We start from the raw sequence: 13,899 nt of genomic DNA on the forward strand, positions 1-13,899 counted from the left end.
CCCTTTGCGCATTTTTATTTTCGAATTTTAAAACACAATATTTATTTTTTTTCTTTAATTTCCACCATCTTTGAAAAAAAAAAACGTATTTTTTCTCCTAATTGCAGGTTTCGAAACCTAGCTTATCAGAAAAATCGATACAGTATGGCGGACGAGGATATTTTAGTGGACGGACGTCCGTTGTCTTCACTCAAAGTGACAGAACTGAAAGAAGAGCTCGAAAACCGCCAACTATCCACGAAAGGGGTGAAAGCTGTGCTGCAGGAAAGGCTTAGAGAGGTACTTGCCAAATTAGAAATAAAAATGAAAATTCCAAACTAATGCTTACAGGCTCTCGCAGCACAAGGAGACGATCCGGTGGTTGATGAGCAGAATCCGATAGTTGCTGGATATTTGGCAAGGCAATCGGCGGCACTGGCGGAAGCTCGGAAGAGAACAGAAAGTGAAGCATCGGGAACGACCACTCCACAGGTAATTCCATTTTGAGGTTATACTAACAATAAAATATCGTTTTCTCAGAGTGAGGTATCGCCGTCGAAGCAATCAGAGGCCTCGCCAAGGAAGGGAAGAACTCCACGGAAAGAGTATTGACAGTGACGTTTTGAAATTCAATGATTATTCTAATTTCAGAAAGAAGGATGTGGAACCAGAAGCGGAGCCTGAGCCTGAAGCAGATATCGCCCCAGAGCCAGAGAAAGTAGCTATTGTGGAGAAACCAGAACCGAAACCAGAACCTATCACGGAAACAGAAGCATCTCCATCGTTAGTTTAAAAATTTCAGTATCTGAATAATGTTTTATTCGTTCAGAAAAGCTTCCGAGAAAGATGCCGCAGTTGAGGTATCTGTTGAAAAAGTGGATGCTGAGACAGCTCAGGAATCCGATTCTCCACAAGAAGCAGAGTTAGTACACTACTGGTTTTTAAAAATTAAACTAAGTTTGATGTTTTCAGAAAAGAAAAGACCGAGCCGCAAGTGGAGCTGGAGAATGGTGGTCAGGAGGAGGACGAGCCAGGTTTTTTAAAAATTAATTATTTTATAGAAAACCTAATTTTGAAATTTCAGATCGCGATGAATCGATAGAGAAGCAACCAGAGAAGGAGGATGATGGGGACGAGCTCGATTATGGAGATGATGAAGAAAAGGAGCAGAAGGACGACGAATCAATGGATGCAGAAGATGCAAAGGAAGAGAAGGTTGTTCAGATCGAAAAGGAAAAGAAAGAAGACAAGGATGATGGTGTCAAGAAGGAGGAAAAGGTGCGCGAGGTGTCTCGCCGTCGCGTATCTTCTCCTTCGTCTAGGTAAATTAAAATTGCCAGTAGAACATCGGTCTAAAATATGCATTTTCGCTCCAGGCACCCAGTCTCAAATGTTGTTCACATTCGTGGTTTGACACGTCCATTTACCGAAGGACAACTTCGCGCAGAAATTCAAAAGAACTGCGGTGAAATCGTTGATTTGTGGATGGATAAGGTTAAAAGCCATTGCTTCGTTAAGGTATACCATTCTATTTCAAACGTTTTTTTTTCAATTAAATTGAGTATTTCAGCTAAATTCCGATGCGGACGCTGGGAATGTTATCAGTGCAATGAACAACGTCGTTTGGCCAGATGGTAACCCAAAGAGATTGTCTATTGTCTACGATACAGAAGATAATGTGAGATTTCCAAAAGTTTTCAGACATTTTAAGCATTGAATTTCAGTTGATCAAGCATAGGAATGGATTAGAGGCTACTATTGCCGAGCCGGCTAAAATCGGCGGCGGCCGAGCTGATCGGCTCTCGACCACGTCTCAAAGTTCGATTCTTGGAGGAAAAACCAACTTCCAGATTACTGTAAGCTGGGTATAGTTTTATTATAATCTAGACTATTTATTGAAGATGCAAAATGTACTTCGCGACAACGATAAGCTTGATTCGGAGCGCAAAAGGGAGCGTGGAAGTATTCAATCGAGACTCACACGCATTGAAAACAAGGATCAAGTGAAGGATGAGAAGAAAGATGAAAAGAAAGAGGATAGAAAGAGAAAACGATCGGAGACTCCCCCATTTTCTCGTGGTGCTGGGTTTATGGACGAGAAAAAGGCTAGAAATGAGGAGAGGGAGCGAAGACGGTGAGAAATTGAAAATTGAACGTTTTGAAGAAACAATAATTATTTCAGAGAAGGCCCGCGAAGCGAGGAACGTCGAAAAGTTGTTGTCGAAGAAGAAGAGGCTCCGAAAAAGTCACTCGATCAGCTCTTCAAGAAAACTGTAGCTCTTCCGCCGATTTATTATCTGCCATTAACGGAAGAGCAGATTGCTGCCAAGGAGGCTGAGAAGAGTGCAAAAGGAAAGGAGAGAGCTGAAACAACATCAGATCGTGATCGTCCACATCGAGTTGACAGAAATGATCGAGGGGATCGTCCAAGACATCGCGATTGAGCTTTAAGCATCAGCTGTCAACATTCCAGTTTCCCGATCATCTCTATATTCATAATTACCTACTCTCGAGAAAAATTGTCAAATATTCCCCACCATCAAGTTTGTGTTCTTTTTGTAAATCTCATCGGGAACATTCTTTCCAAATCGATCTTATTTCAACGTCTCTTCCCCAACTACGTCCTGTTTTTATCTTCGAAGAACGCCCCAAATTGAGGCTTTTTTGTATCTAAAGTTATTTATTCAATTGTTTTCTATTCCCTATTCTTTTTTTTCTTGCAGGTTTGTCGTGTTTTCAAAAAATGAAGTAAATTTGACCATGAAATGTTTTACTTAATGATAGGGGTTTTTTAAAAGCAAAATATCGCGCATACGCGAACATTTGAGATGCTGCCCCGAAAATACGGTACCAGGTGTGCCTTTAAATAGTACTGTAATTTCAAATATTTGTTTCAACGACATTTTCATTAATTTTTGAAATTTTTATGATAAAAAATATTTATTTTTATAAAAAACTCAAATTTTATACTAAAAACACAGTACATCGTGAGAAAACTCCGCAGCAACACAAGTTTGAAACTACAGTACTCCCTTTAACGGCGCAAACGTTTTCGCATCAAACAAAGATTTGTCGTATCGATGTCGTATTTCTGGGCTAAAATTCGCAAAATATCGCGTCTGGATAATAAAGTAATTTACAAAATAAACTAAATAACCAAAGTTTTATTTTTTTTAAGTCAATGAGTGATATTTCCCCAAGATTCTTGCATCCTTCCTTTTTATTTCGATTTCTGAAAAAAATTAAAATTAAATGTAAAAAATGTAATACTTACATCCATCTTTAGTTTTTTCGTTGACAAAACTAGATCTTTTCTCTGAAATATAAAAACTTCTAATTTTAAATCAAATAAAATCCAAAGTTTTCTCAGGCTTATCTTTCTTCGCAAGACGTTTCGCCATTTCTTTGAATGCATCATCCCTGAAAAATCAACTTTGAAAATAAAAATATATTGTCCAGTTGCGTAATACGGCTTCCGCGGGTCTCGAAAAGATCGCAACTTTGAAGCTACCGTACCCGAATGTACCTTTTATAATTCGCTTATTTTTTTTCAAAATTTTAAACGGAAAAATTCCATTTTGGTTGTAAAAAGATATTGCGAAATACTTGCGTGTACGGTAGCTGCGAAACTTCGTCCGTTTCGAGACCCGCGGAAAGTTACAAAATTCAACAAAAGACACTTTTGAAAAGATAGAAAATGTTCTGAAAATGCAATCTTAATGAAACAGGTTCTAAAAATCTGAATATTAATCCCTTCCTCGTAGGCACAAAACCATGCCTACCTGCTTGCCTAATAGGTAGGCAAATTAAGCCTGCCTTTTATGCATGCAAGGGGAAAGTTTATTCAGAAAATCTACATATTTTTATTAGGTTTTTTTTCTAAATTTGCTTTCAATTTTCCAGGTTTCCCAAAAAATTAAATTCGACGCCGAAACTTACGTCGAATCTGGCTCTTTACTGCTTTTAATTCCTCTACTACCCCCTCTTGTCCTTGTTGAACCGTTCTCATCCCTCATCCTCGACTGTCTTGAACAAGGTAATGGTGTGGTACCCTGAAAATTCTGTGAAAAATTGGAAAAATGAAAAATGTACCTGTGGAGTGATTTCCAATATCTTATCCTTCTTCTCCTTTTTCGAATTTGCACAAAAAACGAAAAAACTATTACATGACATTGCAAAAAGCATCGAAATAGCAATTATAAAAATCATTTGATTGACAGTTGAATCTTCTGCTTTACTAAATTGAGAAATAAGAAAAAACAATTAAAATTATCCTCTTTTTTGTAAACTTTCCTCACGTGAACTTTCTGGAAAAGTTTGATTGACGAACTTTTTGCCAGAATTTACAACTGTAAGAGTACTGTAGTTTACTTGAATTCGTTTGCCGAGATTAGTGTAAGAATAGTGGTGACTCTAAACGTGCAAAACAAATCTTGTCGTCAAAAAATCAGATGAATTCGAAATTCCCCGAAACTAGAGCTCTAGTAGTCGACACTATGCGAAAGTCCAACCTTCAGAGCCACAGTGAAGAGATGACAGTAGCGTTGGTAAAATGCTCTGGTATAACACGGATAGAAACAAGCAAGCAACTGAAAACTTTTCAGAAATACCACCCTTTGTTCACTGCTGATATAAGGAATGAAATCTTGAACGGATTCTGTGAGACGTCGTGAGTGAAGTTGGAACAAGAATTATAGCATCTCTACTCATTTACCAACTTTTTCTGTACTACGCCCCCTCGTGGCGAAAGGGATCTACAGATAACCACTTCAACAAACTCGAGGATTTCGTCACATCCAGAGTGGCTTGGTTTCGAACCAAGTGCAAATTATCTGGCTAAGAAGGACACCGTCTTCGCAGGTCAGAGGTAGTGTCGAATACTCTCTAAACGGGCGGCTCTAGATTGACTTAGCAGACCATTATAGAGTATCCGGAGACATTATACAGTATCCAGAGACGCTGTTGGAGCATAGACTTGAATCACCTTCCTGGAGGAATTTTATGATTTTGGATGTAAGGCAAAAATGCACTCAATACTTCAGATCGAAATTTCAATGTAGAAGCTCCCAAAACAAACAATCAGCAGACTCTAAATTTTGAAGTTGTTTTTTCAAAACTTCAAATAAAAATTGGCACATTGTCCAAGTACAAAACACTCGAAACATGTTCCCCGTTGGTCACTTTATGAAGAATTAAATTTTAAAATCTTGAAATTAAACAATATATATATATATATATATATATATTAAAATATTTAAACGTAAACTGATACGTAACTTTTTATTTTCTTATCAGTCAAATCAATCTCCCCCAACCTCATAGTTAGTTTAGACTTGTTGTAAAATTTATTTCGACACTACGATGAGTTTGCAAATGGAGCAACTCCAAGATGCCATGAATTACTGTGAGTTTGTGTTTCTGTCAGTGTTTCGTCACGGGCCTGTGATGTGGCTTGCATGCATGCCACTAATGTCTATGATGTATTCATGATGAGTTTCATCATGAATATTTCGGAACTTACCGCGAGTATTTTCATAGCGTCATAAACTCGACATCTCTTAAGATCAAGCGATGTTCATGTGAAACTAATCTGCGCGTTTAGAGAGCAAATTAAACTTTTCTAATACCATCAATCTATATTTCAGTGTGTCTCGCTGCGGCTGCTTCGATTTCTGGAGCTGTTATTGCAGTCTCGTGTACATCGGGCCAACGTGAAAACTCCAGAGCTGGCAAAGGAAAGTCTGGACGATCGAAACGTTCCAAGCGTGATAAGAAGAACCAGAACAGAGACAGAAGAAGGCTCCAGCTGATGGTGCTAAGGTAAAAAATATCGAGAGAAATCCAAAGAAAACATTATAATTCTTTTCAGCCGGTAACTCCTGCTTCTCCATCGGCTCCTGCCAAGGGTGGTGCCGGTGCTGCAAAGTCTGCGGCCTCGAAAGAAGGATCACAGAGAGTCAAAAAGTCAAAGAAACCTTCGGAGAGAGAGAAAGCACCAAAGGAGGTAATCATCGTACCTTTCATTAATCACGTATTTATTAAATAATTACAGGACAAGAACGAGGGATCTTCGAGAGCCAAAAAGGCTTCAAAGGAGAACCAGGATGCTGATAAGAAGCCTGAGGAAGAAGGAAAGACTCCGCCACCAGCCAACCGTGATGATGAAACTAAGGCACCAGCTCCAGTCGAACCATCTCCAAAGCCCGAGGAAGAGGTCAAGCCGGTAACCCCACCACCAACAACTGCTCCGCCTGCACAACCAGACAACCAAGAAAACATGGGATCCGTTTACCTCGACAATGGAAAGAATTCGTATGATAACCAGAAGGCAAGCAACCCTGCTGGTGGTAACAATTCCGCTTATCAATGATTTTTTGAATAAAGTTTGATCATGAGGTGCTCTGTGTTTCCGATTTCACGTTTTCTTTTGTGATTCTTCCAGTATTCTATTGAATTCTCAAAGCTTCGTAATCATTAATCTGGCTTTGAACGATGTCCTCTTAAGTGTTACAGCTTTCAAAGACTTTCGGTACTTATCTTCGATGGACTATAGTTTATGATGGGGCTGGGAAGTGTTGCACTTCTCGATGATATCCAACTAAACTTTGTTCGAGGATTACATAAGTTGCTCAAACTCAGTGAGAGCTGTATAAGCAATGATAACTTTATCGCAATTCTCTGGTAAAAAATATCAACTTTTTGTACTGAAGCTGAAGGAGAACTGAAAGAGAAGTGTAGCTTCAAGATTTGGCTGAAAATTACCAGTTACGTACAACACTGTTAAATTCTACAGATTTCGATAAATGACCCGACACAAGTCAAAATAACTATTTTTTACAATTTAAAGAAACGATTTCGTCTGTCCAGGATTCGATATAACAATTCTCTCCCCTCCATGAATCCGCCGCATCTCGAAATCCTTCAACCCCTGAATGATTGGAAATCATTCGGAGCATTAGGACTTGGAAGATTTTGGAATAGAAAGTTGCGTATTGCGCAACATACATATTTGACGCGCAAAATATCACGCAGCGAAAACTACAGTAGTTCTTGAAATGACGACTGTAGGTCGATTTTTGAAATGAATTAAAATTATATATTTATCGATAGATTTATTTTTTATTTATGCAACAAAATGAAAACATTGAGAAAAATAAATATTTGTGCCGATTTACGGAGCGTTTGTAAAGAGGAGTACTACGTAAATCGACACAAGTCGGCTCTTCCCGCGCCCCCACGTGGTCTCAGGCTGTCCCATCCCGGTTTGATCTACAAAAAATGAGGAAAAATTTTCCCCGAAAAATATGACGTCAGCACGCTCTTACTTTAGAATAGTTTTTATTTTCAAAACAATCGACTTCTATTATATTGTCGAGTCCAGTGATGACTTATGATGGAACGTCTTTGCTGTCTCTGCAATTGAGCGTTATATAATATCAAGTATTTCTTAAACATACTCATAGACGATGCTCCAGTTGGTCCTTCAGAACCCAAATCCGTGATATTTCCCATCTGAGACGAAGTGTTCATGGCAATGTCAATAATCTCGCTCCTTGGCAGCTTTGGTTTCTTCAAGGATTCAACTTGAGGATTTTCATTCTTTTGCAATCGTTCCAGCAATGTCATTTCAATATCTTTCAAGTTGGGATTAGCGAAGTGCCCAAGCTCAGTTCTATAGTTATTCCCTGCAATAAAAATCTAATTTTCAGATTGCAACCCTTACGAACCACATAAGCAGAAAACTGCAAAAATCGAAAAAATCAAAGGTAGGACGAAAAACGCCATCACGATCCACGAGCAAATGTGAGCTGACGAGTTTTCTGGCTCGAGTGTTCCATTTTGCTTCAATTTATGCCGACTGACTCCTATTTGTTTAAGTGTTGGTAAAGCATTCGGGCTCGGGAGGCTTTTGTAAAGTGAAGCATAAAAAAGTTCTTGAAATCCCTTCAGTGCGTACTGTACAGCTCTGAAATTGAAATTTGTTGGTAAAAAGTGAAAATAGAATACTTAGATTTACATGGTATTGTTATACATCTTATCACATTTCCACAAATGTTCAAGCTTTCCACTATCAAGCGATTTTCTGAGCATGACCTGAAAAATACTTTTTTTTTTAACCCGATGAATGCATCTCGAGACTCACAAAAGTTTTGAGCGGAATCATAAAATGCTCGTGAACATCAATATCGTTTCTGTGGCAGTAATCTTCCGAACAAGAAACACGAATATTAATTATTCTTTTATCTATGCAAATTATGTCAACCACGATGCGACTATTGTTCTGAAGACTCAGAATTTCTGGTGTAGATGGAGGATTTGAAGCTCTTAATTGTTGACTTTTCATATCAAAACTCCACGAGAATTGACCTGGCTTTCTTTCTGTAATAAAGGTTTGAGAAAAATAAGTTTAGAAGAAAATACTCACTTGCAATATTCAATCGATATCTCTCGAATCCATCCAAAATACAATCATGATTAATATGAGGATTTGACTGATCTACTACACCATCTATATTGATTGTATTTTTCAATTGATAAATCGACTCCGCAATTATTGTTGAGCTCAAACACGCAGCGAAGAAACTTTTGGCACAGTAGCAATTGATCGAAATTCCTTTTTTGCTAGACTTGTTTGATGAAATTTCGCAATGTGGTGACTCTGTGGAGTCTAGTTGCTTGTCTTGAAATAATTTCTGTAGTTTGGAATTATTCTTGAAATTGGTAGATTCGTCTGAGAAGCTGGTTAAGTTGCATCCGGTCAGAAGTATTGATGTGGTGCAATCCTGAAAATATTATACATCAGTAAAAATACGATAACGCGGTGTCAGGTTGCACCATCACGGTTTGATCTCAAATAAATGTGGCAAAAATGTTTTTGAAAATCAGATGAAAAGCAAAAGTGAATAAAATAACATACCATATCACTTTGACATCTACGTGTTTGACTCTCCACATAAGAATCGCTGAGAAAAAGGAAGCTAATTAGCAACTGAAGCAATATATTCATCGAGAAAAATTCAAATTCAAAACTGAATCTTTCTTAAATTCGAAATAAAATAAAAATGTTTGCGCTTCAACAAAACTTTCAAAACGTGAATATCTATTTATTTTTGACGTAATTGATTTTAATTTTGAATGGTTGAAAATCATTAGCGCTAGAATGATAGTTGCCGATTTTTCAAAGGTATCTTAGAGACCCTGCAATGCATACAAAAAGTTTTATTTAAGTACAAGATAAAATATTAAAGTGTCAAGCTTTGACGCCCGAATGACTACTGTTGCATATTATTGGAAGCTAATCGGTGCATGTAAGAACAGAAAACAGAAAATTCAAAATCATTTATACATTCATTATCTGTATTAGAGCTAACATATTATCTTGGAGCGATGGAAGCCGGCGTTGCTCCGCCTCCATCGCCGCCGCCACCACCGATTGTCCGGGAATACCTTCGCCACAAGAAGCTTTACAATATTCCAGTAGGTACAAGAAGCTTCACGTAGTTACAGAAATAGTAGATTTTTAGCCCTACCTTTTAGAGCGTATTTTATTATTTAATGAAAACTACCACTTATAGGCAAAATAGAGGGATTTTCGTAATTTTGAAAATTCATAAATCTCTTCAAAGTAATTTTTTTGCGAAATGTCTTTCAGAAACTTTGTAGTAAATTTTAAGCTCTTTTAGAATATATTAACAATATTCCAGTAGGTACAAGAAGCTTCACGTAGTTACAGAAATAGTACATTTTTAGCCCTACCTTTTAGCGCGTATTTTATTATTTAATGAAAACTACCATTTATAGGCAAAAATAAATGGATTTTCCAAACTTTGAAAATTCATAAATCTCTTCAAAGTAACTTTTTTTGAAATGTCTTTTAGAAACTTTGTAGTAAATTTTATGCTCTTTTAGAATATATTAACATTATTTCAGTAGGTACAAGAAGCTTCACGTAGTTACAGAAATTGTACATTTTCAGCCCTACCTTTTAGTGCGTATTTTATTAATTAATGAAAACTACCACTTATAGGCAAAATAGAGGGATTTTCGTAATTTTGAAAATTCATAAATCTCTTCAAAGTAATTTTTTTGCGAAATGTCTTTCAGAAACTTTGTAGTAAATTTTAAGCTCTTTTAGAATATATTAACAATATTCCAGTAGGTACAAGAAGCTTCACGTAGTTACAGAAATAGTACATTTTCAGCCCTACCTTTTAGTGCGTATTTTATTAATTAATGAAAACTACCACTTATAGGCAAAATAGAGGGATTTTCGTAATTTTGAAAATTCATAAATCTCTTCAAAGTAATTTTTTTGCGAAATGTCTTTCAGAAACTTTGTAGTAAATTTTAAGCTCTTTTAGAATATATTAACAATATTCCAGTAGGTACAAGAAGCTTCACGTAGTTACAGAAATAGTACATTTTCAGCCCTACCTTTTAGTGCATATTTTATTATTTAATGAAAACTACCATTTATAGGCAAAAATAGATGGATTTTCCAAAATTTGAAAATTCATAAATCTCTTCACAGTAACTTTTTTTGAAATGTCTTTCAGAAACCATGGAGTAAATTTTAAGCTCTTTCAGAATATATTAACAATATTACAGTAGGTACAAGAAGCTTCACGTAGTTACAGAAATTGTACATTTTCAGCCCTACCTTTTAGTGCGTATTTTATTAATTAATGAAAACTACCATTTATAGGCAAAAATTTATTTATTTATTTAATTAATATGTATTTATTTAATTAATATTTATTTATTTATTTAATTAATATTTATTTATTTAATTAATATTTATTTATTTATTTAATTAATATTTATTTATTTAATTAATATTTATTTCTTTAATTAATATTTTCGATGCTCTTTGTAGACAAATCAATGGGAAAATGATCAATTTCTGAAGGCAGTAATTCTCAAAATCTTCTGTTCTCTAAATATTGGGTGCTTTTCAATGCTCTTTGTAGACAAATCAATGGGAAAATGATCAATTTCTGGAGGCAGTAAATCTCAAAATCTTCTGTTCTCTAAATATTGGGTGCTTTTCGATGCTCTTTGTAGACAAATCAATGGGAAAATTGTCAATTTCTGAAGGCAGTAATTCTCAAAATCTTCTGTTCTCTAAATATTGGGTGCTTTTCGATGCCCTATGTAGAAAAATCAATGGGAAAATCATCAATTTCTGAAGGCAGTAATTCTCAAAATCTTCTGTTCTCTAAATATTGGGTGCTTTTCGATGCCCTATGTAGACAAATCAATGGGAAAATCATCAATTTCTGAAGGCAGTAATTCTCAAAATCTTCTGTTCTCTAAATATTGGGTGCTTTTCGATGCTCTTTGTAGACAAATCAATGGGAAAATCATAAATTTCTGAAGGCAGTAATTCTCAAAATCTTCTGTTCTCTAAATATTGGGTGCTTTTCGATGCTCTTTGTAGACAAATCAATGGGAAAATCATAAATTTCTGAAGGCAGTAATTCTCAAAATCTTCTGTTCTCTAAATATTGGGTGCTTTTCGATGCTCTTTGTAGACAAATCAATGGGAAAATCATAAATTTCTGAAGGCAGTAATTCTCAAAATCTTCTGTTCTCTAAATATTGGGTGCTTTTCGATGCCCTATGTAGACAAATCAATGGGAAAATCATCAATTTCTGAAGGAAGTAATTCTCAAAATCTTCTGTTCTCTAAATATTGGGTGCTTTTCGATGCTCTTTGTAGACAAATCAATGGGAAAATCATAAATTTCTGAAGGCAGTAATTCTCAAAATCTTCTGTTCTCTAAATATTGGGTGCTTTTCGATGCCCTATGTAGACAAATCAATGGGAAAATCATCAATTTCTGAAGGCAGTAATTCTCAAAATCTTCTGTTCTCTAAATATTGGGTGCTTTTCGATGCTCTTTGTAGACAAATCAATGGGAAAATCATAAATTTCTGAAGGAAGTAATTCTCAAAATCTTCTGTTCTCTAAATATTGGGTGCTTTTCGATGCCCTATGTAGACAAATCAATGGGAAAATCATCAATTTCTGAAGGCAGTAATTCTCAAAATCTTCTGTTCTCTAAATATTGGGTGCTTTTCGATGCCCTATGTAGACAAATCAATGGGAAAATCATCAATTTCTGAAGGAAGTAATTCTCAAAATCTTCTGTTCTCTAAATATTGGGTGCTTTTCGATGCTCTTTGTAGACAAATCAATGGGAAAATCATAAATTTCTGAAGGCAGTAATTCTCAAAATCTTCTGTTCTCTAAATATTGGGTGCTTTTCGATGCCCTATGTAGACAAATCAATGGGAAAATCATCAATTTCTGAAGGAAGTAATTCTCAAAATCTTCTGTTCTCTAAATATTGGGTGCTTTTCGATGCTCTTTGTAGACAAATCAATGGGAAAATCATAAATTTCTGAAGGCAGTAATTCTCAAAATCTTCTGTTCTCTAAATATTGGGTGCTTTTCGATGCCCTATGTAGACAAATCAATGGGAAAATCATCAATTTCTGAAGGCAGTAATTCTCAAAATCTTCTGTTCTCTAAATATTGGGTGCTTTTCGATGCTCTTTGTAGACAAATCAATGGGAAAATCATAAATTTCTGAAGGAAGTAATTCTCAAAATCTTCTGTTCTCTAAATATTGGGTGCTTTTCGATGCCCTATGTAGACAAATCAATGGGAAAATCATCAATTTCTGAAGGCAGTAATTCTCAAAATCTTCTGTTCTCTAAATATTGGGTGCTTTTCGATGCCCTATGTAGACAAATCAATGGGAAAATCATCAATTTCTGAAGGCAGTAATTCTCAAAATCTTCTGTTCTCTAAATATTGGGTGCTTTTCGATGCCCTATGTAGACAAATCAATGGGAAAATCATCAATTTCTGAAGGCAGTAATTCTCAAAATCTTCTGTTCTCTAAATATTGGGTGCTTTTCGATGCTCTTTGTAGACAAATCAATGGGAAAATCATAAATTTCTGAAGGAAGTAATTCTCAAAATCTTCTGTTCTCTAAATATTGGGTGCTTTTCGATGCCCTATGTAGACAAATCAATGGGAAAATCATCAATTTCTGAAGGAAGTAATTCTCAAAATCTTCTGTTCTCTAAATATTGGGTGCTTTTCGATGCCCTATGTAGACAAATCAATGGGAAAATCATCAATTTCTGAAGGAAGTAATTCTCAAAATCTTCTGTTCTCTAAATATTGGGTGCTTTTCGATGCCCTATGTAGACAAATCAATGGGAAAATTGTCAATTTCTGAAGGCAGTAATTCTCAAAATCTTCTGTTCTCTAAATATTGGGTGCTTTTCGATGCCCTATGTAGACAAATCAATGGGAAAATTGTCAATTTCTGAAGGCAGTAATTCTCAAAATCTTCTGTTCTCTAAATATTGGGTGCTTTTCGATGATCTTTGTAGACAAATCAATGGGAAAATTGTCAATTTCTGAAGGCAGTAATTCTCAAAATCTTCTGTTCTCTAAATATTGGGTACTTTTCGATGCTCTTTGTAGACAAATCAATGGGAAAATTGTCAATTTCTGAAGGCAGTAATTCTCAAAATCTTCTGTTCTCTAAATATTGGGTGCTTTTCGATGCCCTATGTAGACAAATCAATGGGAAAATTGTCAATTTCTGAAGGCAGTAATTCTCAAAATCTTCTGTTCTCTAAATATTGGGTGCTTTTCGATGCCCTATGTAGACAAATCAATGGGAAAATTGTCAATTTCTGAAGGCAGTAATTCTCAAAATCTTCTGTTCTCTAAATATTGGGTGCTTTTCGTTGCCCTATGTAGACAAATCAATGGGAAAATCATCAATTTCTGAAGGCAGTAATTCTCAAAATCTTCTGTTCTCTAAATATTGGGTGCTTTTCGATGCCCTATGTAGACAAATCAATGGGAAAATTGTCAATTTCTGAAGGCA

The 13,899-nt window shown here is 35.8% G+C and overlaps 4 protein-coding genes across 4 annotated transcripts; 2 read left to right on the forward strand and 2 right to left on the reverse strand.

The window, feature by feature from the left end:
• Positions 1 to 75: 75 nt before the first annotated feature.
• On the forward strand, positions 76 to 2,746 carry acin-1 (SAP domain-containing protein). Its single transcript, NM_058943.7, has 12 exons — positions 76 to 279; positions 331 to 471; positions 520 to 584; positions 631 to 762; positions 809 to 901; positions 952 to 1,013; positions 1,064 to 1,301; positions 1,356 to 1,497; positions 1,550 to 1,657; positions 1,704 to 1,835; positions 1,881 to 2,113; positions 2,162 to 2,746. Exons 1-12 carry the CDS (start codon positions 145 to 147, stop codon positions 2,421 to 2,423), a joined length of 1,743 nt encoding a protein of 580 aa, NP_491344.1. The 5' UTR covers positions 76 to 144; the 3' UTR covers positions 2,424 to 2,746.
• A 559-nt stretch (positions 2,747 to 3,305) lies between these two features.
• Y47D9A.4 (PEST proteolytic signal-containing nuclear protein) lies at positions 3,306 to 4,152 on the reverse strand (the record flags this gene model as incomplete). The annotated part of the gene is made up of 3 exons (NM_058944.3): positions 3,306 to 3,399; positions 3,919 to 4,031; positions 4,072 to 4,152. The coding sequence occupies 3 exons, from the start codon at positions 4,150 to 4,152 to the stop codon at positions 3,324 to 3,326; spliced, it is 270 nt and encodes an 89-aa protein (NP_491345.2). The 3' UTR covers positions 3,306 to 3,323.
• Positions 4,153 to 5,297: 1,145 nt separating this feature from the next.
• On the forward strand, positions 5,298 to 6,377 carry Y47D9A.3 (uncharacterized protein). The gene is made up of 4 exons (NM_058945.4): positions 5,298 to 5,383; positions 5,625 to 5,799; positions 5,849 to 5,983; positions 6,032 to 6,377. Exons 1-3 carry the CDS (start codon positions 5,341 to 5,343, stop codon positions 5,853 to 5,855), a joined length of 225 nt encoding a protein of 74 aa, NP_491346.2. The 5' UTR covers positions 5,298 to 5,340; the 3' UTR covers positions 5,856 to 5,983; positions 6,032 to 6,377.
• An 862-nt stretch (positions 6,378 to 7,239) lies between these two features.
• On the reverse strand, positions 7,240 to 9,032 carry Y47D9A.5 (uncharacterized protein). Its single transcript, NM_058946.6, has 8 exons — positions 8,897 to 9,032; positions 8,405 to 8,762; positions 8,123 to 8,358; positions 7,997 to 8,073; positions 7,707 to 7,945; positions 7,437 to 7,664; positions 7,305 to 7,392; positions 7,240 to 7,248 (listed from the first exon to the last, which is right to left on the reverse strand). The coding sequence occupies exons 1-7, from the start codon at positions 8,984 to 8,986 to the stop codon at positions 7,343 to 7,345; spliced, it is 1,278 nt and encodes a 425-aa protein (NP_491347.2). The 5' UTR covers positions 8,987 to 9,032; the 3' UTR covers positions 7,240 to 7,248; positions 7,305 to 7,342.
• Between the last annotated feature and the right edge of the window lie 4,867 nt (positions 9,033 to 13,899).

Source organism: Caenorhabditis elegans, chromosome I, assembly GCF_000002985.6.
Source record: "Caenorhabditis elegans chromosome I".
In the NCBI taxonomy this organism is placed as follows: domain Eukaryota; kingdom Metazoa; phylum Nematoda; class Chromadorea; order Rhabditida; family Rhabditidae; genus Caenorhabditis; species Caenorhabditis elegans.